At 38.2% G+C, this 25,422-nt stretch overlaps 3 protein-coding genes across 3 annotated transcripts; 1 reads left to right on the forward strand and 2 right to left on the reverse strand.

Moving 5' to 3' along the window:
* Nucleotides 1-349: 349 nt before the first annotated feature.
* LOC110677085 (zinc finger protein interacting with ribonucleoprotein K-like) lies at nt 350-2,020 on the reverse strand. Its single transcript, XM_021847748.1, has 4 exons — nt 1,764-2,020; nt 1,228-1,705; nt 690-912; nt 350-623 (listed from the first exon to the last, which is right to left on the reverse strand). Exons 1-4 carry the CDS (start codon nt 1,911-1,913, stop codon nt 500-502), a joined length of 975 nt encoding a protein of 324 aa, XP_021703440.1. The 5' UTR covers nt 1,914-2,020; the 3' UTR covers nt 350-499.
* Nucleotides 2,021-8,779: 6,759 nt separating this feature from the next.
* On the reverse strand, nt 8,780-12,908 carry LOC110677086 (zinc finger protein 121-like). The gene is made up of 4 exons (XM_021847749.1): nt 12,642-12,908; nt 9,943-10,495; nt 9,185-9,407; nt 8,780-9,118 (listed from the first exon to the last, which is right to left on the reverse strand). Exons 1-4 carry the CDS (start codon nt 12,789-12,791, stop codon nt 8,980-8,982), a joined length of 1,065 nt encoding a protein of 354 aa, XP_021703441.1. The 5' UTR covers nt 12,792-12,908; the 3' UTR covers nt 8,780-8,979.
* Nucleotides 12,909-22,613: 9,705 nt separating this feature from the next.
* LOC5569877 (zinc finger protein 34) lies at nt 22,614-24,443 on the forward strand. Its single transcript, XM_001658719.2, has 4 exons — nt 22,614-22,864; nt 23,024-23,456; nt 23,732-23,954; nt 24,009-24,443. Exons 1-4 carry the CDS (start codon nt 22,715-22,717, stop codon nt 24,127-24,129), a joined length of 927 nt encoding a protein of 308 aa, XP_001658769.2. The 5' UTR covers nt 22,614-22,714; the 3' UTR covers nt 24,130-24,443.
* Nucleotides 24,444-25,422: the final 979 nt, after the last annotated feature.

The raw sequence follows: 25,422 nt of genomic DNA on the forward strand, positions 1-25,422 counted from the left end.
AGGCCTTGGCTGATCGATCGTAGATTTGTCCTTACTGATTTGTGGCCGTCCAGTCCGAAGGGGTTACAGCATAAAGAATTGTATTCGTAATATTGAACTTTGTCCATTTCAACAGCTTCGGGAAAACTTTTTTCACTTTCCAAAAATTAATAACGAGGAATATACAGCTGATAGACAACACTTGCACTTTCTCACTGCTCTTTGTTAGTTTTTGGTAAACTTATGATTCTCAAGCCATTTCAACGCTTTAAACTTGAATTGGTAAATACCTATTTGTCATAAAAATCTAGAACATAAATGAAAAAAATGAGTTCAAATGTAAGGTTCTTCAGATTAGAGCTCTAGAAAATTTGAGATGTGATGTCGGTTTATTTTCACCTTAATTGTGTACAAATTGTGAGAACTATTTTTAAAATAAATTACTGTATTTCAGTTTCATTATAATATCATGAGAATAAATTTCGGCACGGGTTGTCTGACTACCCCCACGTTCTTCGTCCTACTGTTCATGCCTTTTCAGGTGCTTCTTCAAGTCATTTTTCGAATAGAACGAATAGGTACACTGCGAGCAGGGATGATTCTTCTCACGATTGTGATATTTCAAATGTTGTCTCAAGCGAGCACTGAAAAAAAATGTATACAAAACGTTATTGAACCTACTTTGAACATTCATTCAAAATTTTCCATACTTTGAGGAAAATGCCTGAGAACATTTCGGGCATTGGAACGGCTTCACCGAGTGGACGTCCTTCTTGTGGTAGTTTAGACTTCGACGGGATCGATACACTTTGAGGCAAACGTCACACTCGTGCCGTTCCCCATCGTGGACGTTCCGGTAGTGGTGCAACCGAAGCTGCTGACAGTGAAAATCCCGATCATCGCAACCCCGCTCACATTTGAACGGTCGAATGCCTGTTGATGAACGAGAATTCGTAATAAACTTTCGAAACAGTTATGTTCGGAATAATAGCAGTGAAAGCCGATCAAAATTTTGAAATAGTAAAGCACCGTGTAAAGTCGCTCAAAATAACATGTCGATAATATAATTTAGCATATTTGTATTTCTCCGCCAAAATTCCATGTCAATTGCTCACACAAAAACAAACTTACAGCTGTGCATGCCAAAGTTGAGCATTTTGTATGGAATTTGGCTTTCACTCCTATTATTCTGAAGTTCAGAATTTGAGCAGAACTGTATGTTGATATGCAACTTCTGAAAACACGAACCTTGATGCATATTTTGGTGGCCTTCCATGCGAACTTTCGAGATCATTTTGCCACAAGTCGAGCATTCTTCCAACTGATTTCGGTAGACTTCGGTGAGATCGTAAACGTAACGTTTCTTTCCGGATTTTGTATATTCGATCCTTTTGAGCTGATGTTGCTTCTTTTTCCTTTTTGGCCGATTTTCCATAGATTCAAACTTATGTTCAGGCTCAACATCTTTCGTTTCGTTATCGAATGGTTCCGCTGTATCCACTACATCTACCACTTCAACTGTATCGAAATCCTCTTCCTCTGTAGGGATTTGCACATCCTCGTACTCCTGTTCCAACAAAGGCACTTCTTCATCAACAACCGCGAACAGTTCTCCCTGAAGCAGTTCCTGCACTTCGAGGCAACGCCATTTGAAGTCCCGGAACTCGATTAGTCGTGCCCGACACCTGGTGCAGATGGAACGACTAAATGTGTCATCCTCAGATATCTAATAAAATGAACTTTTTGAAAATATATCCCTAGTTGATTTGCAATACAATACTTACCACAATGGAGAGGAAATCCGCAATTAGTATGACAAGATCTTCCTGCTCGAAGATATCCTCATGCGATTCTTCACTCAAACACAACCGACAGACTGACGAAGTGCAGCTATCGGTAGATTTAGGAACTATTTCAACAATTTTTACACTCATGTTAACACAAATTTTAATTTTGTTTAAGAGTTTACGAAAATTTCTTAAATTTAATAACAGAACCAATTTTACACCTGACAGAAGGTGCTCCGTATTTCAGCTATACATGGTGCACGAACAGCTGATGAGCCATATGCTTGAGAGACGCTATTTTCGCTCTTTACTTTTTATATGTAGGTGTAGGCAAGGCAAAGTGAGCACCTTGCATTATCACCGTACATTTTCTTTCAGTAAATTCAATAGAGAAACTTAAAAGTAGATGGAGTACCGTATACCTTTTAATTCCACTCCTAAATGCTTATCTTTGACAGATACGCGTATTTCGACTACCACTTGCACTGCCCATAACTGCATATTTGTAACATTCGACAAAAGTAGGCATTGAGTAAATGGGATACCAAGTTTGCATTTTATCGCAGTATGGGAGGAAACTAATATTTCAAAAAATCACTAAAAATTCAAAAGTGCTTATTTGAGACTGAAATTTTGTACAACTCATATCGCATATAAGGTGCATAGTCAGAAAAAAATTCTGATAGAAATTTCGTTGCTACTGCATTATGAGGCTCATGTACAATCTCAATGTGACTGTTATGCGGTTACAATTGCCAATGTGACAAAACAACTTGGTATTTTTTCGAATTTTCTAGAACAATCTCACAGATTTCAGTAAGTTGATCGAAAGTATTTGCCATTTGATGACTCTACCCGGTATTAACTCCATTTTGTCAAAAATGTCGAATGTGACTGTTTTGCAGTTATGGGCAGTGCAGTCTTCTTCAGTGTCAGTTACTCGTATCCACTCTGTGGATACTGAGTGGATACGATTAACTGACACTGAAGAAGACTGCAAGTGGTAGTCGAAATACGCGTATCTGTCAAAGATAAGCATTTGGGAGTGGAATTAAAAGGTATACGATACTCCATCTACTTTTAAGTTTCTCTATTGAGATTCTGCTCAGAGGATTCGAACATTAATTAAAGAGTAGTAAATTCAAATTAAATTTATTGTACCATGAAGGTCCCATATTCTGCGTACTTAAGGATTTTCAAATTTCAATCAGCTAGTTTGGTATTAGATTAATGTCTCGGGTTCGGGTCGAGTCCGGGTTTGAAGAAAATAGATAAGTCGGAGATCCAGTAACAAGGAGATCCAAATTCAATGAAAACTCTATCAATAGATGTTCTTACTCATCATACGGAAAATCAAACTTAATTTATTGAATTCAGATAGTCTACTTAAGCTGCTTTTCGAATCATTTCTGTTCCATATCTCGATATTCCTTTCAATATCTCACTAGATTTTGATGATTTGTGTGATAGTGCGTAGAGTTAGGATCTGCGCGGAATAAGGGACGGTCACGGTAGTTGGTTAAATAAAATCGATATTACCAAATAATTGTAACATTTTGAGCGAAAGGCATGTTTACTTTAATAGGTGTTTGTTCAAAATGACGAATAACTATTTAATGGGTATTTGTTCAAAATTACGTTATAACTATGCCTATATTCTAGAGCAAAGCTGTCCAACGTACGACTCGCTGACTTGAATTCAGAATATACCAAGGCAAACTAATTAAATTTATGGTTTAATTTCATGGCAATATTTTAGCTTGGTAATTCTTCATTTGGCTAGGTATGCCTTCAGTAGAAGATTGAATAACCGTTAGATATATTTTACGATTTGTTGGAAGTTCATTATAAGAACAAACTGTGATTTTTTTACGAGAGAATTATGTTAATGGAATTTCAAGATCAATTTATCTTCTATGTTTGCCTGTACTGTTTTAAAGACAAAACTGAATTCCTAGAAAAAAAAGCCTAAATTCATCAAATACTATGTTACGCAATCGTATGCTGCGTTTTCCCAGAAATTCACAAAATTCAGTAAGCGATATAGAATCATTTACGAACTCATGGGCAAAATCTTTGACATTATTTTTACGGAATAATTGCGAATTGCATGATTCCACAGAATTCTCACCAACATTACCAACAAATCTGGCACAAACATCTCACAAAACACTGGGCAAGGGTTCAAATAATTTTGTGAAGGGTTTTCTCAAAACCCTAGATAGACTTCTCTCAGAATTCTGGGTAAGATTCTCGCAACATCTAGTGCAGAGATCTTATAAACTAAGTTAAATTTATGACAAAATCCGTTGAGAATTTCTGACGGAACTCTGAGTATGATTCTTACTAAATCCTGAATATCATCTCACGGAGTCCTGGGCTGGATTTTCAAACGGATCCTGCGCTAGAGTACGATGCAACTTGAAGTTTAATTTCATACAATTTTTACTAAATCGCATAATCCTGAGCATGATGCTATGCAGCAATCATCTCTCTTTCAATTCCTTCAGCCAAAACTTTTGTGCAATCCCTTCAGCCAAATGGTTGTGCAGACCTGTTCTAGAGGCTCAAATTTTTACAACTTTAAGATTTAAATAATTAAAAAAAAACACGCAATTTGGAATTCACTTATTTGAGATGTGTGTCTGTTTAGTATGATTTGAAACATATAGGCTGGAAATTATCGTATAGATATACTTGATTCCTCGTTTAATATACCGATATTAGGTATATATGTGGTGTAGTACTATTATATTTGGGAACTTTAGTGTAGTACAGTTATATCGTGGAAATTTCGTAGAATTATGATTTTTCTGATGATGAAAAATATAATAAAATAATTGCTTTGCTAAGTCACCCCAATTTTACACATATGTACTGCCGTGAATCGCAAGTCAGTCCCATCTGTAAAAAGTAGGCATTGAGAAAATGAGCTTTGAAGTTTCCAAACTCGTTTTCTATAAGGTACCGTGGGGCAAGTGGGTAATGGAATTCGCATAGTTGAGATTCTTCAAATTCTAGAGACTTTAAATTGAAACAAATGAGATCGTGTATATTTTTTAGCTTGACTCCCACCAAATATAAGCAGCATGCTGAAATTGATTTTTATGAAAAGTTGAAGAAAAAAATACAGAAAAAGTTTTTGAAAAATGTCTCCTTACTTTTCACTTGCCCCAAAAGTGGGGCAAGTGAAAAGTTTACCGTTTTGAACAATAATTTCGAAAACAAACAGTTATATTCACGATTTCTATTAGCTTTAACATTTGTTAAGGCTTCCCAATGAACAATAACATAAGTAACATGTAAACAAAGAAAATGTTATTCTTTTCACTTGAATTTTCTTCTGTTCAGTTATGTTAGTTGAAGTGATTCGACAACATTTCCAATGTTAGTTCTTACATTATAGGACAGCAAATGCATTTCTGCTCGGTAGAATTTCCACCGCTCGTTATTTGTTTTTGAGAAAGTCGAATATGATGTCGGATAACTCTTCGGGAGAAATCCTTCAATAACGTATTTAGAATCTTTTTTATGTGGATAGACCTCTACCCCATTTTTATGTTTTGAACTAGCTTACATAGACATTCCACGAGATTTCCGTGTGTTCTCTATTATTGCAACTTTTCAGTCAACGTCTTCCTTTTAATTGGCTGCCCGAAGTAGACATATTAATATTGTAATGTTTAGCAACATCTTTTAGAGAAGTTCCATGATTTCTAATAGCTTTTAACCCTAGAGTATAGTGTTTCTTGAATTATCAGCACGTTATGTTTTTCTATGATAATTGCGAACCATGGTTACTTATGGCTACTTAAAGAGAAAACTCAAATTCAATCTCCAATGATAAACTTTTCACTTGCCCCACCTGATAAGAAAATTGACAGTGTTTAATTTTAGTTATTTTTAGGTCTACGTCGAATTAATTCTAAAACTTTTTTTATTGCAGTTTGAAACTGTCACAGAGGACAACTAAGAAGTGGTACAGGAAATTATTTTCCGCAACTTTTTTCCACTGAAAATATTAGAATAAGATTGTGCGCCGCCAACTTGTTACGGAGTAACAGTTGACAGGTTAACAATTTTTCACTCTATTATGCAAAAATGGCTGAAAAATCTCAGAAATCTGTTACCTATCGTAATGTTCTTAATGGCCTCAAAGGTTTACGCATGAGTTTAAAACGTTAATTCACATATTCAGTAAAATATATCAATTGTTTTCACTTACCCCATTTACCCACTTACCCCGCGGTACCTTACGAATACCGTTTTGTCTCAAATTCCAAACAGACTCATATTCCAAACACTCTGTTTTGTTTGGCGATTTGGTTGAAATGTTTCACTGAAATATGTCACCAAATAACAAGGAAATGGCAGTCAATTGCAATTCAATTTTAACGTCTCAAATATAATTTATACCGTGGGAGTAGTGATGATTCTATAGTATGAGACCAGTAGAACTTAGATAAATTTATTTGTGAAATTATTCATACGTGCTGTTAGGAATTTGAATCAAGGTGTTCGGAATATGAGACAGAATAAACACAATGTTGTGCCATACTTTTACGTTAATACAATACTAAAACTAATTAAATCAACATTATTATTGGTATACCCCACAGCTAACAGTTAGACTTTGCGAAGAAACAAAAATTTACACAAATAACAGCCAATTTATGCCAATCAGATGCATTTGAAGTCACTGTTGGCCTTAAGTGTGCGGAATATGAGTCAAAACGCTATTAAAAAAATTCCACAGGATTGAAAAATGTTCCAATCTTAATGAAAATTTCTCAATTTGCTTTTCACTATGATATCTTTCCGAGAAAAATATAAAAATGATGGAAACATGGTGCATTTTTGTGTTATAGGGTGCGGAAATCTGTAGTGGGACTAATATGCGGTTACTTTTCATTATGGGACAATTTGACTTGCTGTTTTTTCCTAACTTTTCAAAACAAATCATGTTATCTCATTGAGGTAGCTGAAAGAGCTTAGAAAAATATGTTGAAAACTGATTTCAACTCAATTTGGACCAAAATGCAGATGGAACTGACTTGTGATTCACGATTCAGTGTATTTTCTATAAAATTTTGGCCGATGTGATTTTAAACAAACGCATTTCAGTTGAGGTTTGGGTAAACAATATCCAAACAAAATTTTACACATATTTTTTTCTAATGCAATTACTCTTTCATCAGTACATGTATCTAAAAGGGGATCGAGTGTCTCGAAAGTTTTTTGAAATGCTTAGTGAGATGTGCTATTTGAAAAGCTTAGTTTCGAATACCTTAATCACATATTAGAATCACCTCGTAATTAATGATCATGTAAAACATGTTTACTGGAGAGTCTGTGCAGAAACCTCATTTGATTTCTCTACTAAGTTCCACTACAGCTATTAGGAAAACAATACAACAAATTCTAGATAAATTACCAACTACTTACAACAAAATTAGGCAAATTTCTCGAAGTGAATTCAGTCGATATCGGATCATTGGGATCAACTACAAAATTGCTTTAAAACAACACAAGTTTGGCTAAAACCACGTGTCCGTTTTGTTCACTAAAAGAAATCCTCTGTTTTTAATGGAAAGTCTCATTTTCAATCAGAAAAATCTCCAATGTCTTTTTTATTTTTAATTTTCCGGAGGACTTATACAGTCTCCAATCTCTAATATTCGACATTGAAGGGAGCAAGAGATTGAATAATATAACACAAAATCCGTTCAACTGCGGTCCAAGGGACAATTGAAGTAGACATGGAAACCAACTTTTACTATGGTTCCATTACTCGATATCGAGAAACGGAATATCGAGTTATGGAGAGTAATCTGGACTAGATATTTGATAAGCAAAACAACGAGAAAGGCATTTTCACGAAGTTCCCGAGTTACCTGTTTTGACACATTACAAACTCAACAGCTTTTTTATGGTAAATTTTTGTATCGAATGTAACAACCTACGGTATGGATATCACAGCTTTATATACTAAGAGATGAATTTTCTATTTTCTCCAAAATTCTCCCTTTGTCCATAGAGTTGAATGATTTCACCAAATTTAGTTGCAAGAAAACTTCCAGGATCTCATACAGAGATTCTTACAGATGTGTCAGAAAGTTACCTAGCAATAACTCATAAACGAATGTTCTTGGAAGATTGGAATAAAATTGTTGAACATATTGCACAATAAATCTCTGGATAAATTTCTTGTGCCATCAACAGGTTTCCACTGCTGGGAAGTTACTGTCATTATTTTATAGAAATTTCTCGTAAAATTCTTGGAGATAAATTAAATGAATAAATTCTGCTAATATCATTGAAGAATTCCTGGTAGGGTGTCTGGAATAAAATCCGCACATTTTTCGTCTCATATATTTTTTTGAATATACTATCGCTGTTTGAAATCTTGGAGAAATTATAGAAGAATTTCGTAGCAATACCTAAAACAATCCCTTGACTAAAATAGATGGAAGTTCAGCGGGGATTCGTGATTTTTTATCTATTCAATCCAGGTATCCTAGAGGCTCCAAAGGTTGATACGTGACTCCTTCTTAGATTCACTATGGGATGATAAGTTTGTACTTACATTACAGTACTGACGTGTTTGAAACACCACCTAGAAAGCTGAAAATTTAACAGAACACTATTTTTATGGTTAGGATGGTAAGGAAGATATGGGAGATTGAACTTTCAAACATTTTCAAATTTTGAATCTTCCTACTGGTATATACCACATTCACGTCAACATGTCGCAGTTTACAAGCCAGGAGCCCATTCAAAGTTCTTACGTTCCAAGATTCGACTTTCCTATCGTTGTCCCAATTTCGAATATGTATGCGTAAAATCAATTCGCTTGTTGTAGATTTGTCTTTCTGGATTATATTATGTCTTTTATAGAACAAGCCAATTAAAACAATTGCTACTTAAACTAAACCTACGGGAAAACTGAAGAAGTTCGGCTGTGATCTAAGATGATTCGAAGACTTTTTCCACATAAAGCATAAAAATCCCCGTTTTCATTCGGATAAAAATCTATTAAAACTCGATTTCTGACATAACCGTTTATTAAACAATCATTAAGTCCTCTGGATCGGAATCGATTTCAACGGCTTCCGTTTCAGGCACACCTGGTTCCACATCCGGCAGTATGGCTTCGCCCTCACATAAAGCGTCCGATTGGTTTGCAATGGCCTGCAGCCAGTTTTTACCAAAGTCATCGCCACAGCTGGACATGTTTCCTGGCTACATGGCGCTTCAGAGCGTAATCCGTGGGGAAAGAAGCGTCGCACGTGGGGCACGAGAACTGCCGGTCCGTTATGCCATGGCCCAGCATGTGTTTGTTCAGACGATACCTGGAATGGACAGTCAGTGAACGTTTAGAAATGATTCATAGAAAAATGTTTGATCAGTATTCTTACTCCGTCACAAATGCTTGGGCGCAAATCGTACATCTATGCGACTTCGTTGAGTGGAATCTCTGTTTGTGGCCGAATAGTCCTTGTCTCGATCCAAACGTTCGCTTACAACTAAAGCACCAGTATTGGGGCGCATCGTGGATATGTCGGTAGTGCCAGACACGATTGTATTCGCTCGTGAAACAAACACTGATGCAACCTCGCTCACATTTGAATGGTTTCAAACCTGTAAAAAAAAAGTTTTTGGAAAAAAAAACTTATCGAAATCCCAAACTTATCATAAAATACGTGTCTGTTCACTTTTTGTACGAAAACATTTCGTTTCTAAATGATTGAACAGTTTTAAAAGGAAGTTTATGTGATTATCACTCAACCTGACCTAGAAATATCCTGGAATAACTTTGTCCACAATACTTCGCTTCTACACATTCTACAGGGGACGGACCTGCTGTAGTGGTTAGAACACTCGCCTATCACGCCGAGGACCTGGGATCGAATCCCATCCCCGACATTAGTCACTTATGACGCAACCAGTTATAGTGACGACTTCCTTCGGAAGGGAAGTAAAGCCGTTGGTCCCGAGATGTACTAGGCCAGGGCTAAAAATCTCGTTAATAAAGATAGAAAAAAAAAATCTACACATTCCTATCACTCATGAAACTACAACTAATAGTGAAGCGATCCCTAACTTTCTATTAAAAACTATTGACTTATGCGTAGACCACGTGTTAAGAACAGTGTACTCCACAGACAGCACTTACCCAAATGTTTGTTCATATGCGATTCCATGCGAGCCTTCGGAAGGTTTTCTCCGCACATTCCGCAAGCCATGATCTGTTTTGCACTCGTCTTCGTTTCTTGGCTATAGGGGATCTCCGATTCTGTGTCGTCTTCGTCAGCACTCGATCCTACCACCCGTAGAACTTCGACTGTCGACGAGTCATGAGGTTCTTCCGCTTGACTGTTCTCGGGCAGTTTATCGTCTGGATAATTTTCAGCGTCGTTCAAATTAGACTCCTCAATAAACCCATCTTGGTTTTGGGATGCATTGTTAACCATCATTTCTTGATCTGAATTTGCTTCCAATACTGTTTCCTCCAATGGTTCAAGCATTGGCAATGGACTAGACTCGAAAGACGGTGAATTTTCCTCCAGTTCCTCTTTCGGTGAGATTTTCTCATCTTTGATCACAATGGGTTCACTTCGCAACACATCCTGCACTTCCAAACATCGTAACTGATACTCTCGGAAGTCATTCAAGCGTATCTTACAAACAGCGCAAATACTATGGCTGATTGAATCGTTCTGGGTTACCTGGGATGAAATATTAAAATTAAATGAAAAATTCAATTTGATTTTTTTAAATACGATCTCTTTTTTTATCGAAGTCGTTAAGTAACCCCAAGAAGAATCTCTTTTGCGGAGTTATTCATGGAATTCCTCAAGCAATTTGCAACAAAATGCTTGAGAAATGTTCTGAATTCTTTGGTGGATTGTCGCAGCGATTTTGTTGGCTGAACATTAGAAGGAATTTTAAGAAAATCTTTTAAATGGATTTACGTTACCCCTTAAAAAATGAAACAGTTGATACTTGTATGAATTTCCAAAGTTTTTGAGGATTTTTTATTTAGAATTTATGGAGTAGCCTCGGTTCTTAAATGAATTCACGGGAGGAAATTGTTAAATAAATCTCTGAAAAGTTTCCTCATCAATTTTCGGAGGAATCCATTGATATTTTAGCCGTAGGTTTTAAAAAATTGTTTGTGAAATCAGTTTTTTTCGTAGGTTATTCCTGAAAGATCGGACTGCAAAATCTGGCATAATTGTTTTAGGGAATTTATAGATCTGTTTCTAATGAAATTTAGAGAGATAAATTAGACATATTTACTGAAGTATTTTACATGAATTGATAGCAAACGCCTAGAAAAATACCGGTTTGAATTTCTGGACAAACTTCTATATTATAAAAAATGTTCAAGCTGTTTAGTGGAATACCTATAAATAAATGAAAACCGAATTTAGTACTAAACCATTGATTTCCACTAGAGTTTGTATCCTTTGACAGATACGCGTAGCTCGACCTCAACTGTAAGGTTGTCTTCAGTGTCGTGTACTAGAAATCGAGCCTAGTACATGGCACTGAAGACGGCCTTACAGTTGAGATCTAAATAGGTACGCGTATCTGTCGAAGGGACAAACTCTAGTGGACCAAAATGAGCATTTATTGGCTTTTCTCGGTGAACGCGATACTATTCAAAGTGGAAGGGAGCAAGGGAAGTAATGAAAGAAATATGATGGATAGAATCGCAAGCGAGCGATGAGAGAAATGAATAGAAGTTGAAAACTAACAGAGGGCCATATATGAACAACACAATCGAAACGACAAATTATTGCCTAACGTCCTGGTTTTGAACGGCTAGATGTTGTAGCGTTGGTCACTACTAACACTAGACAGGCAAAAATTTGTCGCCTCGACCTGTTAACTATATTGTTAGGCAGATGTTACAGTTCTATCGATCGGTGGCATATTTTCGGGGATTCATATGACAGCCACGTTACTCATTGGATTTTTTCGTTCAAAACTAGGACGCAAGACCAGTAGAATAGCCTTCAGATTTGTTGGAACGTATCAAATTTGTTACACGTTGAAGTTGGTGAGTTGTCGAATGTCCATGTCGGAATCCAAGCTGTTCATTGGCATACATTGAATTTTCATTGATGTGGACCATCATTCTGTTCAACATGACCTTTTCAAAAAGTTTACTGATGAAGGAAAGCAAACTGATTGGACGATAGCTAGAAGCTTCTGCAAGATTTTTGTCTGGTTTTTAAATTGGTACAACCTTAGCATTTTTCCATTTGTCAGGAAAATATGCCAACTGCAAGCATTTGTTAAACATATCAACTATGAATGATAAGCTACTTTCTGTATGTTTCTTGATGCGGATGAAAAAAATTCCGTCGTCGCCAGGGGCTTTTATATTTTTGATTTTTTTTTTTTAGATAGTTCTCTTATCTTCTAAATCAGTCTTTAAGGGATTTTCGAAAATGTTCTCTTGATTGAGAATGTTTTTGAAATTCTGAATAACTTAATTTTCTATTGGATTAGTAAGTCCTAAATTAAAATTGTGAGCGCTTTCAAACTGCACAGCTAGTTTTTAAGCTTTTTCGCTATTAATTAGTAATAATTTTTCCTCTTTCAATGCCGGTATTGGCTTCTGAGATTTTTTAAAAATTTTAGATAATTTCTAAAAGGGCTTAGAGCCCCAATAGTCTTAATTATCGTGCATATAAGAAAGGCAGCACCATTCATTCATCCATTGAAAATGTTCTATCGATAAATGGGATAAATGTTGATTCGAACTTTTGGCGAGGTCATTTCGATCAATGTTACCCCGTATTACGGTATACAAACTCATAGAAATAACACAATAATTAACGCAACAAACACAACACATACCTTGATCGAGAGTAAATCAGAGATCCACGTACGCAGGTCATTCTGGTTGAAAATATCCTCGAGGAATTCTTCGCTCAAACATAATCGGCAAACTTGCAGAAGGCCCTTGTTTGAACCCTGAGGCGAAATATCACGGACGACTGAGGACATTTTTTTAAGTACAAACTACGATATTACAAGCAGAACAATTTCTTTGGAATGATCGACGCTGCATCATTCGATCCTAAAACAGCGCACTTTGTTTTGAATATGATTTGTTTACATCTGTTTACATTGGATCTTGACGTCTGTTGATGCCTTGCACTGTTATTTCGAGTTACTCATTGACCGGCAAAAAGCAAAAATTCTCATTCGCCACAGAAATTTATGTAATTTGGAGTTGACCCTTTTTGAGTACAGTCCGTTCTCTACAGCAAAATATCTCCTTCGCTGTTTTAAAAATAGGGTATTTTACCCATTATTGGAGTATTCCCTATTATTGCGGTATAAGAATTATGCACTCTGAGAAGTCGTCAGATTCAAATCATTAACAAAAACATATAGCTATTTTCCATATTGTTTTTCACACAACATTCATATTAATATCCTATAGATAGAGTTCAATATTTCAATATATTAGCTTCCTTGACCTTGTAAAAAGTTTAAAACTAATAGGTTATCGTCACAAATAAATAAACATACATATATAGACATACATTTGTATCAGATAACTTCTATCTGAATCGTATATGGAAATCGGAATCCATGCAAATTGCATTCATATACCAAATCAGATGAATTTTATTGTACGCGCATATTGAACGTATTAGATTCTCTAACGGTATTCATTTTATAATATAATATTATTTCTCAATGTTTTTTCATAGAATATTTCTTATACAAAAATAAACGATAAAAAATAAATAGAATATCAATCGAACCAGTTTTAATCTGTTATATTGCAATTTTAGGGAAAACTTTCCGTTTTACGGTTCAACGAAAAGTTACCACAGTGACTGCACTGTGTCACTGATTTGCACTTGTAAATCATCAGTAGGCTTCAATGATACCTTGGATACCGTCTTGATGATTGTTGTTTGTTGTTCTTTTTCATAGCATTTTCTCTTTCAAGCATACTATGATTGAATCGTTTTCTTTAATGATAGAATGATTTCGAAGTCTGCGGTAGAACTTTGACAGCTGCGGTAGAACTCTGCGGCTACCGTAAACCGGAAAATTTTCTTAATAACCGTAATATTTGTTAATCTTGGGTACATTTATGCACATTTTAAACTGTCGCTTCGGCCATGAAGTATATACATACATATGTCCTCTGTATTTGAACGTTCAGAATTTATTTTGACGAACAGATTACTTCTTCACAAAGTGTTCTGCTGCTATCTAAAATCATAAAAAAAAGTTTAGATCACTATTATGTTTTCAAATGAACGAAATATTACCTTATATTACTTTATCTTCAGGATAACTGCAGTACATACGTCACGAAATGAGTTGATTGTTGTTGAGTCGATTTGCACTTCATTGAATTGATCATTACTGATATTTTTTTTATTATTAATTACGAATTAATTACGAAACTTTTTGCTTAAGGATGATCAAAATCTGAAGTGGCCGTTTTTTTAATTCGACTTTTTTTCTTAAACGTCAGGAAATTTCACGGCAGTCCCCTATACAACACTTTTTTGTAGGTCTTACCGTTTTTGAATTATACGGGTTTATAAAAAAAATAAAAAAAAAAGTTTGACCCTTTCCAAATGTTAATCTAGATCGATTTAAAAAAAAAAAAACAAAATATGCAAAGTATCTTAGTTTCACATACTTTTGACATTCAGACAGAGGCGTCCCGTGAGTAATTTGATTACATGTGCACTGATTTGCACAAACTGTTAAAATTAATTATGAATACGAATTTTGCAATTGTGTTTTAAAATGTATTTCAGTAAAAAAATGATCCTTCTTATAATGTAATTTCTAATATTGGACGCAATCTTCAAGTGTCTCGTAGTTATCTGGGAGGGAGGCACCGATACTACACACGAAATATGACACAAAGTTATTTCAAACTGCAAGAAAACTCCAACTTGCCAACGACAATCAAGGCAGACTTGATGAAAATCGCTAGCTTTCTTTTGATGTGTACTTTCGATCTTTCTGGACAAACATGGAAAAAGGGCCAAAGTTTTCCATGCAGTTAATTTTCGTTTTTATTGGAAAAAGTAAAATTATGAGTATTTGAATACTTTATATTCAATCAGAATAAAAGGTGCTATCGTGACAATACTTTTGAATCAGCATGAATAGCTTTTCAATCGATTATTTGTCACATTTGATAAAATGCAAAAATATGTTTTGATGAATTACGCGCTTTTATCATGTTTGTCCATTGTTTAAGATCTGGGCTCACAGTGACAGTTCGTGACAGCAGAATCTCGGCTCACCTTGACGTACATAAATTTCGTATCGGTTTCTCCCTTCCAGGTAGTTATTATACTTGTTGCTCATTGAACATTTTTATTTCATTTGTTTTAATCCCTAGTTGTCATTTTTAAGCATTTTGGATAACGTCTTATACGATACAAGCCAGAAATACGTCCAACTTGAAACTAAATGATTATAACAATTTTGATAAAACCTCGTCTCGTTTTGCGGTGAAGACCAATAATCGTAGATTCTTAGGCTTCCGCGAAATTGCGAATTTCCATTGTATCTAACGATGTTGTTCTAAATGATAGTTCTTGTTTTTATGGCTTGTTATTTTTATCACGATATCTTAATTTTTGGACGATGTCCGGAGTTGGGACATATCCTTGTACACTGTTTTTTTGAGATCTACACACTTAAATTAGAATGCCGAATCTCGGCTAATTTTAACCGAGATCCGCACAGCCGAGAAGTCGGAAAACAAATTTCCTGGGATCTCAGTAAATAAAAGCCGAGTATCAGTAAATCATGCTTCGTTGCTAAGCAACCGGACAAATTGTTAGCTGAGTCTCGGTTAAAATCGGGAAACCGAGAATCGCACAGCCGAGCTCGTGAAAAAAATCTAGGTGTGTACATAAAGGCTCTTAAATTAAATGATGACTGTTGAATGCTGAAACCCTCCTATTACGCAATGAGTATATGTCAGCCCACTGCTGAGTAGCCATGTTTTTGTAGTGAGCATCAAACCCACGAGTAATTACTCACTTTGGCCAAATTATATCAATAATAATGTTCCATTTCATCAAACTGTTCTCGAGGCTCAGCATAACAAAACTTTTTCGTTCAGAATCAAATATTACAAGCGAAATGCTCCATGCAACATATTCATACGCATGTTTGGCGTTGACGCTATCTCTTCCAACAGCAGACGTCGTGACGCCAGTTGCGCGCGCTTTCTCAATTCTCACCAACCACGCCATGGGCAATAATTATTTCTCTCTCGGGTGCACAAAATGGAGTGAACCAGATTTTACCTATACAACGCAACTGTTGGTCTAGAAATGCCAATACAAATGCACATTCCTGTTGTGTCCATACACGCTATTTTTGTGCACAAGAGAGAGTGCACGGCTGAAGTGGACATTCTCTGCAAAACGCATGGCAATTTGTCTTGTTTGTTTTGCTGTTTTCGCTTGCTGGTTAAGCGAGACCATGGGAGGGAGAATCAAACTGTGGAGACTGGCTTTGTTCACTGAGGGCGATGCACCAATTAGAGGTGCTGAAACCAAATAACATTTTCAAAAAACTGCACATTATGAATGTTGCAAGTATTGAGAATTATAATATAGATTTTTAATTTGTTAGTTTGAAATCTTTGACTGTGCAGTGCACCGAGTGCTCCTTAGGACGAGACGCCACTGCATTCAGAAAGTTTCATTGAATTCTGGAGGGGTGCTGCCAATCGCGTGTCGATTGGCGTGAAATCCGTCACAGTTTAAATGTGTGTGTTTTTTCATGATTTTCTTTGGGAATTTTATCAGAAATTTATTCAGGGTTTTTGACCAAATTTTCAGATATCACTTAGTGATTCATTTCGTGATTATTTCCCAAGGAATTTCTTTACGAATTTTCCTAGGGAATTTATCCAAGAATTTGTTTCAGGATATCTTAAACATTCAGCTAGGATTTTCCAAAGCAAAGAAGAACCACAGAAATTAAATTCTCGAAAGATTAAAGGGCGTACGGAATCAAATTGCGACACACACAAATATTTGGCAAAATTCGCACGTTCAACCAATCATCTTCAAAATTTCAGGGAGTAAAATCAAACATATTATGAATATTGTCCCATGTTTGTGTTATTCAATTTCAATTCCTTATCCAAATGCACGAACTTTTCTCTTCACACTACTCATAAGATCCTGTACAACACTTGGACCAATTTTTTTACGTGGTAGTCCATTTTTTCTTCATTTCTTTTTCTTCTTTCTGGCGTTACGTCCCCACTGGGACAGAGCCTGCTTCTCAGCTTAGTGTTGTTCTGAGCACTTCCACAGTTATTAACTGAGAGCTTACTATGCCAATGTCCATTTTTGCATGTGTATATCGTGTAGCAGGTACAAAGATATTCTATGCCCTGGAAAGTCAAGAAAATTTCCAACCCGAAAAGATCCTCGACCGGTGGGATTAAAACCCACAACCCTCAGCGTGATCATGCTGAATAGCTGCGCGTAGTTCCGGTGCACTCGGGGGGTTGAGATCCTTCGGCACGAAATTATACTCCTTAGCCTTGTAGGCAGATATTTTACGCAGCATAAAAAGTAATATTGGCCGATATAATTTTCACATACAATTTTCTACAATATTCCACTTCAAATGTAAATGAACGACATCAATGTAAATGCCAACAAACCCCTCTCGACTAACAACGCACAACTTGTTTCGAATTTATCAATCCTTCTGCAATATGATGAGATGACCAACAGATAACAATCTTGGCTCTCATTCGCAGGATCGTTGTTCAAATTCCGTACAACTTTTTATCTGTTCATTATTCTACCCGGTTCTATCGATTGTTCAATAGCGGAATCATTCCTTGACCGTTTCTTGTCCCTATTGGAAGGAGCAACGATCGAGATGCTCTTACCAACAAGGCTGTGCTGTCAACTGTGACGCACATCAGGCAACACGCGAAAGCATCACCTAATGTGATGGCGAAAAGCTTGTTAAGCGCATCCAGCGCGCCATTCATCCCCACTCTCATTCAAAAGTGAAAGCGCCATTGAAGTGTGAACATCGTTTAGAATTCATTCTCGTTTTATTTCCGATTAATAAAGTTAATGTTTGTTTCTACAGTAATTCTCGTGTACTAGTTTCCGTTATTGAAAGACATTTCCAATAGGTTATGGTCCCGGCAGTATACTGAAAACTGTAGAACGGTATTTCCGGTAAAGTTGTGCTTCAATTTCGAAGATATTTTTTGGTTCGGTTGAGGCGTCGCGTGTGTGTGTGTGCAACAACATGGCGGACGTGAAGGTATCGTTCGAAAAGTTGAATGACAATAATTTCGCGGTGTGGAAGTTCAAGATGGAACTTTTCCTGGTGAAAGAAGAGCTATTCGCGGTTGTGGTGGAAGACAAGCCTGACGAGCCGTCGGCCGACTGGATCCTGAAGGATGGAAAAGCTCGTGCCATGATCGGTTTGGCTGTGGAAGACACGCAACTGGTCCACATCATCAGGAAGACGACTGCGAAGGAGATGTGGGACTCATTGAAGAAAATTCATGAGGAGTCGTCTCTTTCTTCGACTTTGCACGTGTTGCGGAAGTTGTGCTCGGTGCGGTTAGCAGAAGAAGACAACCTGCTGGAGCATCTGAATGGCATGACGGCATTGCACAACAAGCTGGAAGTGATGGGAGAGGGATTAAAGGACAGAGTGTTCATGGCGTTAATTCTTTCGAGCCTCCCGATGTCGTATGGTAGCCTCATCAATGTGATTGAGAGCCGACCGGAGGCGGAAGTGACTGTGGACTTTGTGAAAAGCAAATTGCGCGAAGAGTGGCGTCGTCGACAAGCGTGTGGGGGTGGTGTGGAGAGCAGTGAAAAGGCTCTGAAGACGATGAGTGGCAAAAGCAAATTCGAAAAGAAGAAAAGTGTTGTGTGCCATCATTGCCATCAATCCGGACACTTCCGGCGAGACTGTCCGAAGTTGAAAGAAAAGTCGGACAAAGTGAAGAAAGATACTGGGAAAGTGAACATGGCCGCGGAAGTTTCGAGCGGTGTGATGGAAATGTGTCTGGTAGCAGCGAGTCCGTGTGCCCCCGGAAAGTGGTATTTGGATTCCGGAGCGACGTCGCATATGACGAGTGACGTGAAGCTACTGAGTGATGTGGATCGCAGTAAAAGCGTGGAAATATGCTTGGCCGATGGTACCCGCATCAAGTCTGGTGGTTCCGGAACCGGAAAAGTGGCATCGTTAACGGGAAGTGGAATCCAGATGAACGTTACGCTCAACGATGTGTACCACGTGCCGTCCCTCGCTGGTAATCTGCTGTCCGTAGGTAAGATTTGTGATCTTGGATACAGCGTTGTATTCGAGAAATCCGGCTGTCGAGTCCTACGTGACAAGGAAGTGATGCTGGTAGGCGAGCGAAGCGGGGGGTTATATCGTTTGAAGCAGTTCCCTGAGCAAGCACTGGCAACGACTGAGAACCATCCAGAATCGTGTGAGCATCTGTGGCATCGTCGGCTGGGTCATCGCGATCCGGAAGCAATAGCGAAAATAGTGCGACACGATTTGGGTTTCGGTCTGAAATTACAGAAATGTAATGTAAATTGCGTGTGTGGAGTTTGTTTGAAAGGGAAGATGAGTCGGATTTCGTTTCCGAAGCGATCCGAAAGTAATTCGTCAGCGGTTGGCGATTTAGTGCATTCGGACGTTGGTGGACCGATGGAAGTTGCCACACCCAGCGGCAATCGGTTCTTTGTGACTCTAGTGGACGATTTCAGTGGTTACACGGTGGTATACCTGCTGAAGGCGAAGTCGGAAGTTGAACAAAAAGTGCGCGAGTATTGTAGTTTGGTGAAGAACCAGTTCGGCCGGTATCCACGAATCATTCGTACGGATGGAGGAGGAGAATATTCGAGCACGGCGTTCAAGCGTTTCTTGGCTGAAAGTGGTATCGTCTTGCAACAAACGGCACCGTATTCTCCGCAACAAAACGGTAAAGCGGAGAGGAAGAATCGGTACGAAGTTGAAATGGTTCGGTGTTTGCTTCTTGAGTCCGGTTTGAGCAAAAAGTATTGGGGTGAAGCGTTGAACACGGCGAACTATTTGCAAAATCGTCTTCCGTCGTCGGGTAAGGAAAAGACACCGTATGAATTGTGGCACGGTAAGAAACCGTCGTATGTCCATATCCGTATTTTCGGTTCGGAGGCGTACGTTCATGTGCCGAAGGAGAAACGGAGAAAGTTGGATTCGAAGGCAGTGAAGTTGGTCTTTGTCGGGTACGCGGAAGGAAGGAAAGCATATCGTTTCCTGAACCCTGAAAACGATACAATTTTGATAAGCCGCGATGCGAAGTTCGTTGAAGTGCGTGAAGAAGAGGTGCCCCGCGGGCGTCAGGAGGAGTTTCCTGGGGAAGAAAACGAAGCATCGGTAGTTCCTGAAAAGGAGAAAGAAGAAGTCGTTATATCGTTGGGGAATAAGATTGAAGAAATCGATCCAGTACCTGAAGCAGAAGAAAGTAGCGATGAAGAAGAAGAAGAAAACGTGGAAGAGTTGGACATTTCGGACTATTCAGTGGCATCAAGTACAAGTTCGTTCCATGGTTTTCCGATGGAAGAAATCGCAAGAAGGTCTCGAAGGTCAACAAAAGGTGTACCTCCACGGCGGCTCATTGAGGAAATTTTCGTGGCAGGCACTCTTCCCCCAGAGGAGGAGATGGAGCCGAGAACGCTACAGGAGGCTTTGAGCTGTGAAAAGAGTGCTGAGTGGAGAAAAGCAATGGTTGAAGAGCTGCGATCTCACGAGGAGAACGGAACGTGGGAGCTGGTAGACCCGCCTGCTGGGCGAAAACCAGTAGGCTGCAAGTGGGTGTACAAAATCAAGCGAAACGCTGCTGGGGAAGCTGTGAAGTACAAGGCACGTCTGGTCGCCCAAGGATTCAATCAGAAGTATGGGCAAGACTATGATGAAGTGTTCGCACCGGTTGTAAAGCAAACAACTTTGCGTACACTTCTTGCCATCGCTTCGAAACGGAACCTGGTGCTGAAGCATTTCGATGTGAAGACCGCATATTTGTACGGAAAGCTGGAAGAGGAGCTCTATATGCGGCAACCAAGTGGCTTCGTGATTGAAGGCAAGGAGCAGCAGGTGTGTAAGCTGGTGAAAAGCATTTACGGGTTGAAACAATCTGCTCGTTGTTGGAATCATCGTCTTCACGCCTTCCTCCAAAGTTTGAAGTTCAAACAGAGCCGAGCTGATCCGTGTTTTTACACGAAAGTGGTCAACGGAAAGCGATTGTATTTGCTTGTCTACGTCGACGATATTTTGCTGGGCTGCGAAAGCGAGGAGGAGATCGAAAAGATCTATGCTGCCCTGAGCAAGGAGTTCGAGATGGCCAACCTGGGAGATGCCAACTATTTCCTGGGAATGGAAATCCGGAAAGAAGGTGATAAGTACGGTATTTCGCTGGAGAACTACATAGACCGCGTTGCTGGGAGATTTGGTTTGATCGATGCCAAGTGCGCGAAAACCCCGATGGAAGATGGATTCGTCAAGACCAGAGAGGAGAGTCCACCACTGAAATCGAATGGCCAGTACAGGAGTCTAGTGGGAGCGTTGCTGTATATCGCCGTCTGTGCGAGACCCGATATTGCTGCTAGTGTGTCGATTTTGGGACGATGCGTATGTGCACCGACTGAAGCCGATTGGGTGGCAGCCAAACGTGTGGTGCGCTACCTGAAAGGGACGAAAGATTGGCAGTTAAGATACGGAGACTCAGAAGGTAAGCTTGTTGGATACTCGGACGCGGACTGGGCGGGCGATTTGAAGTCTCGCAAGTCTACAAGTGGTATCGTGTTCATGTATGCCGGAGGAGCGATTTCGTGGACAAGCCGTCTGCAAGATTTTGTCACACTCTCGTCGATGGAATCGGAATACGTGGCGTTGAGCGAGGCGAGCCAAGAGGCTGTTTGGCTTCTGCATTTGTTTGAGGATTTCGGTGAGCCAACGTTCAAGCCGGTGACACTCTGGGAAGATAACCAGAGCTGCATCAAGTTCGTCAGTTCGGAACGGACAACGAAGCGATCGAGGCACATCGAGACTCGTCAGTGCTTCGTGAAGGAGCTGTGTGAAGCAAGAGTTTTGGAGCTGCTTTACTGTTCCACAGAGGAGATGGTTGCGGATATACTCACCAAGGCACTTGGGCAGGTGAAGCTTCGGAAGTTTGCTAGTATGCTCGGTTTGGCCGGTGGTGATCGTTGAGAAGGAGCAACGATCGAGATGCTCTTACCAAGGCTGTGCTGTCAACTGTGACGCACATCAGGCAACACGCGAAAGCATCACCTACTGTGATGGCGAAAAGCTTGTTAAGCGCATCCAGCGCGCCATTCATCCCCACTCTCATTCAAAAGTGAAAGCGCCATTGAAGTGTGAACATCGTTTAGAATTCATTCTCGTTTTATTTCCGATTAATAAAGTTAATGTTTGTTTCTACAGTAATTCTCGTGTACTAGTTTCCGTTATTGAAAGACATTTCCAATAGTCCCATCCTTTTGTACAGTACTTATGATTAGCGTACCGGCCATATGCTAGGAGAATTGTCAATTTTCATACAAAATCTACTTTTTCTTGACGATAAGTTCATTCTAGGTGAACCACTTTAGCCTTTTGAGGAGAGAGATTATTTCCTGACAAAGAAAATTTTTGCGTTTCATAATAATTCGTTCGAATTATTCGTTCGTAACGCATTACACAAAATTCTATAGTCGCTCTGAAATGGGTTATATTTTGTCATTAACGAGTATGCCGATATAAAAGTGTAATTTATGTCTGTCAAATTTGTACATAAATTAGAAAATCACAACACACAAGTTGCGGTTGCTTCAAGTATCACAATTTAGATACATAAATACAAAAACTAGCTGACAATGAGTGTTTCGCGGATCATCGAAGAAGATCCCAAAGCCAGTCAAAGCCTTCAGAAGGTGTGCCGATTGTGCCTGAGTGAAGAATCACTGGAAGACATTTTCCACCAGAATGGACTATCCGGATGGATTTCGGAACTTCTCTCAATTGTGGTAGGTATCAGATTATCTATCGCCTTTTCAATTTCGTTGTAATGCTTATCTATGTGGGAAATATCTTGCATCTAAGCCCTATAGTCTCCACCCAAGATGAATAGATATCTTGATTGTTGGCATTAGATTAGAGATATTGGTTCACGATCTCTGTTTTAGGTTTCCCAAAGTGACAGAATCAGCCATTGGATTTGCGTTCTCTGTCGGATACGTATGCAAGAATTTCGAGACTATCAGACACGATGCTGGGAGGTCCAGGAAGTTCTGATGAACGAGATTGCTACGAATGATGATGAAATTGGTACTTTTCCACTCAATATTCAGAAAGACGAAATTTCAGTAGATGACTTGTTTGAAGTCGGAAGCTTCTCAGATGAAGACATTGATGAAGTAGAGAATAATCTATACAACATAAGTCCACAAAAAGAACAAATCGTTTGCCTGAATACTCCGGATAATCCAGAAATAGTGAGGACAACGAACACTGAAGGAAGCGATAAAAAGGGTTATAAAGGGCGACATATAACGTGCAATATTTGCGGAAAAGAAGTGCAAAGGCTTCGCTTCGACAACCACATGAATGGCCATCTTGGTAAGCAGCAATTTTCATAGCAAAAATTTGATGTAGAATTTCAAGTTCAACAGCACCCATTCAACGGAATTGATCTATTTGACATTAACACTTCGATGTCTGTGATTGAAAGGCATTATGATCAACAATCCCATTTCTGCACAGACTGATAAATTAAAAAAATGATTGCCCGTTTTTGGACTGGAATAAATTTATGCTACATTTAACTTTTCCCGAAACAAAAATAATCGTAACTAGTATTTATTGTAATGACATTTTGTTAAACACTGCGACAGGTCTAAGGCCCTACAAATGTGAACGGGGCTGCAAGGCAGAGTATTTCGCTTGCAAGTACAAGCGCCAGGGACACTACCGGAAAGTTCACGATGGTGTAAAACACCTATGTGGCTTTTGTGATCGGTCCTTCGGAACGAGGCAAGGTCTGTTCAGTCACAAGCGGCGGCATCACACGACGAGCACACACAAATGTAATATTTGTCACCAGATGTTCTCATCGGAGTAAGGACACTTAAGACTTATTTTATTTGAAATTCAAACGAAAATATCTTTTAGGAACCTTCTGAAGCGACACAGCAAGACACATCAGGCGTCCTCCGCTGCTTCCCCGTTATCCTCGGATTCAACGCTGACGTACGAGAATGAGAACTTAGGGAAAACTAACAGTGATAGATAACAGGAAAAAGAGCGAAATATTTTTTGGGTACAGTAAATTTAAGATTGTAAACCAAATGCGCCATTCGCATCATTTAAAACAATTATTCTTTATGTCGAAAGAACTTAATCATAATTGTTTTTAAATAGTGCGATGATTTTGCTTATTAATGTTAGATCCATGTTCCGACTTTGTTTCTGCTTTTTACGGTACTATAAACGAAAAAAAATGGTGCAAAATATTAGTAATATGGAAACCTTGGATGAAACGATATTATAAGTAACATTTTCAAATTTTTAATAAAATACTGCTTCAACAGCAATTTCAATAAAGTTCCTCAACTTTTTTCATTTTAGGCGTAAAAAATGAATTAGGTGTAAAAAATAAAGTGTATACGACAAAAAGTTCAATTCCACGTTATTTCATCCACAACATGACTTGAAAGAAACTGTAAGGCGAGAGGCTTATCCAAAAAAGTAGTACATACTTATTGTTCAGAAACACAAGCAACTTGAGAATAAAGAAGGTTGTGAAAATTTGTGAAATATCACATACAATTCTAGTAAGAGCGTATGAAGGCTCAATTCATGAATTAACAAAGAAATGCTTCTCAAATTTAAATGCCATACCATTCTACTACTTATCTAGAATTTCTTAGAATTTCCTTTTAAAAAATGACTAAAGAATTAATACGAAATCCTAGAAAAGTAGGCAACATGGCAAAAAGATCCCAAAGAAAACCTAAAGTAATGCATGAAGGTAACAGAGCTTTCATTCTGAAAGATTTCATATTGGAATCTGAAAACTATTTTAATGGAAAACAAAATTTAAATATTTTTAGAAACCAATTTAAGAATTTATAAAAGAATGCCTAGACGAAATTTTCGATTCCTTGTTTTGAACTTTTTGAAAATGTTTCGTAATGAATTTTTATGTAGGGGAAGTGGTGGTAAAATGAACAGGGGTGGTAAAATAAACACCTTTTACCGAGAAAAAAATTTCAATGAATTTTTATCACGCACGAACAATTTAGAGCATAAATCTGAGTGTTCGAGTTGATAAGGAGGTCAATTGAAGTGAAAATATCAACAAAAACTGAGATTTTAGAAAACCACGTTTGAAAATTAGAACTGACGTAACTTTTAGCTCGGAAGACTTGAGGTCTTTTAGTGAGGTGAATATCGTCATGATATGATGCCAAATCTGATAACTTTCGAATTCTTATTAAATGGGTTACACTCATTATTGGATATATTTTCGGTGAGGCAATGAAAATTTCCAGAAATATTTGTTTTGCTCACTTTTTTTGCATGG

The sequence above is a fragment of the Aedes aegypti genome, chromosome 2 (genome assembly GCF_002204515.2).
Source record: "Aedes aegypti strain LVP_AGWG chromosome 2, AaegL5.0 Primary Assembly, whole genome shotgun sequence".
Classification (NCBI taxonomy): Eukaryota; Metazoa; Arthropoda; class Insecta; order Diptera; family Culicidae; genus Aedes; species Aedes aegypti.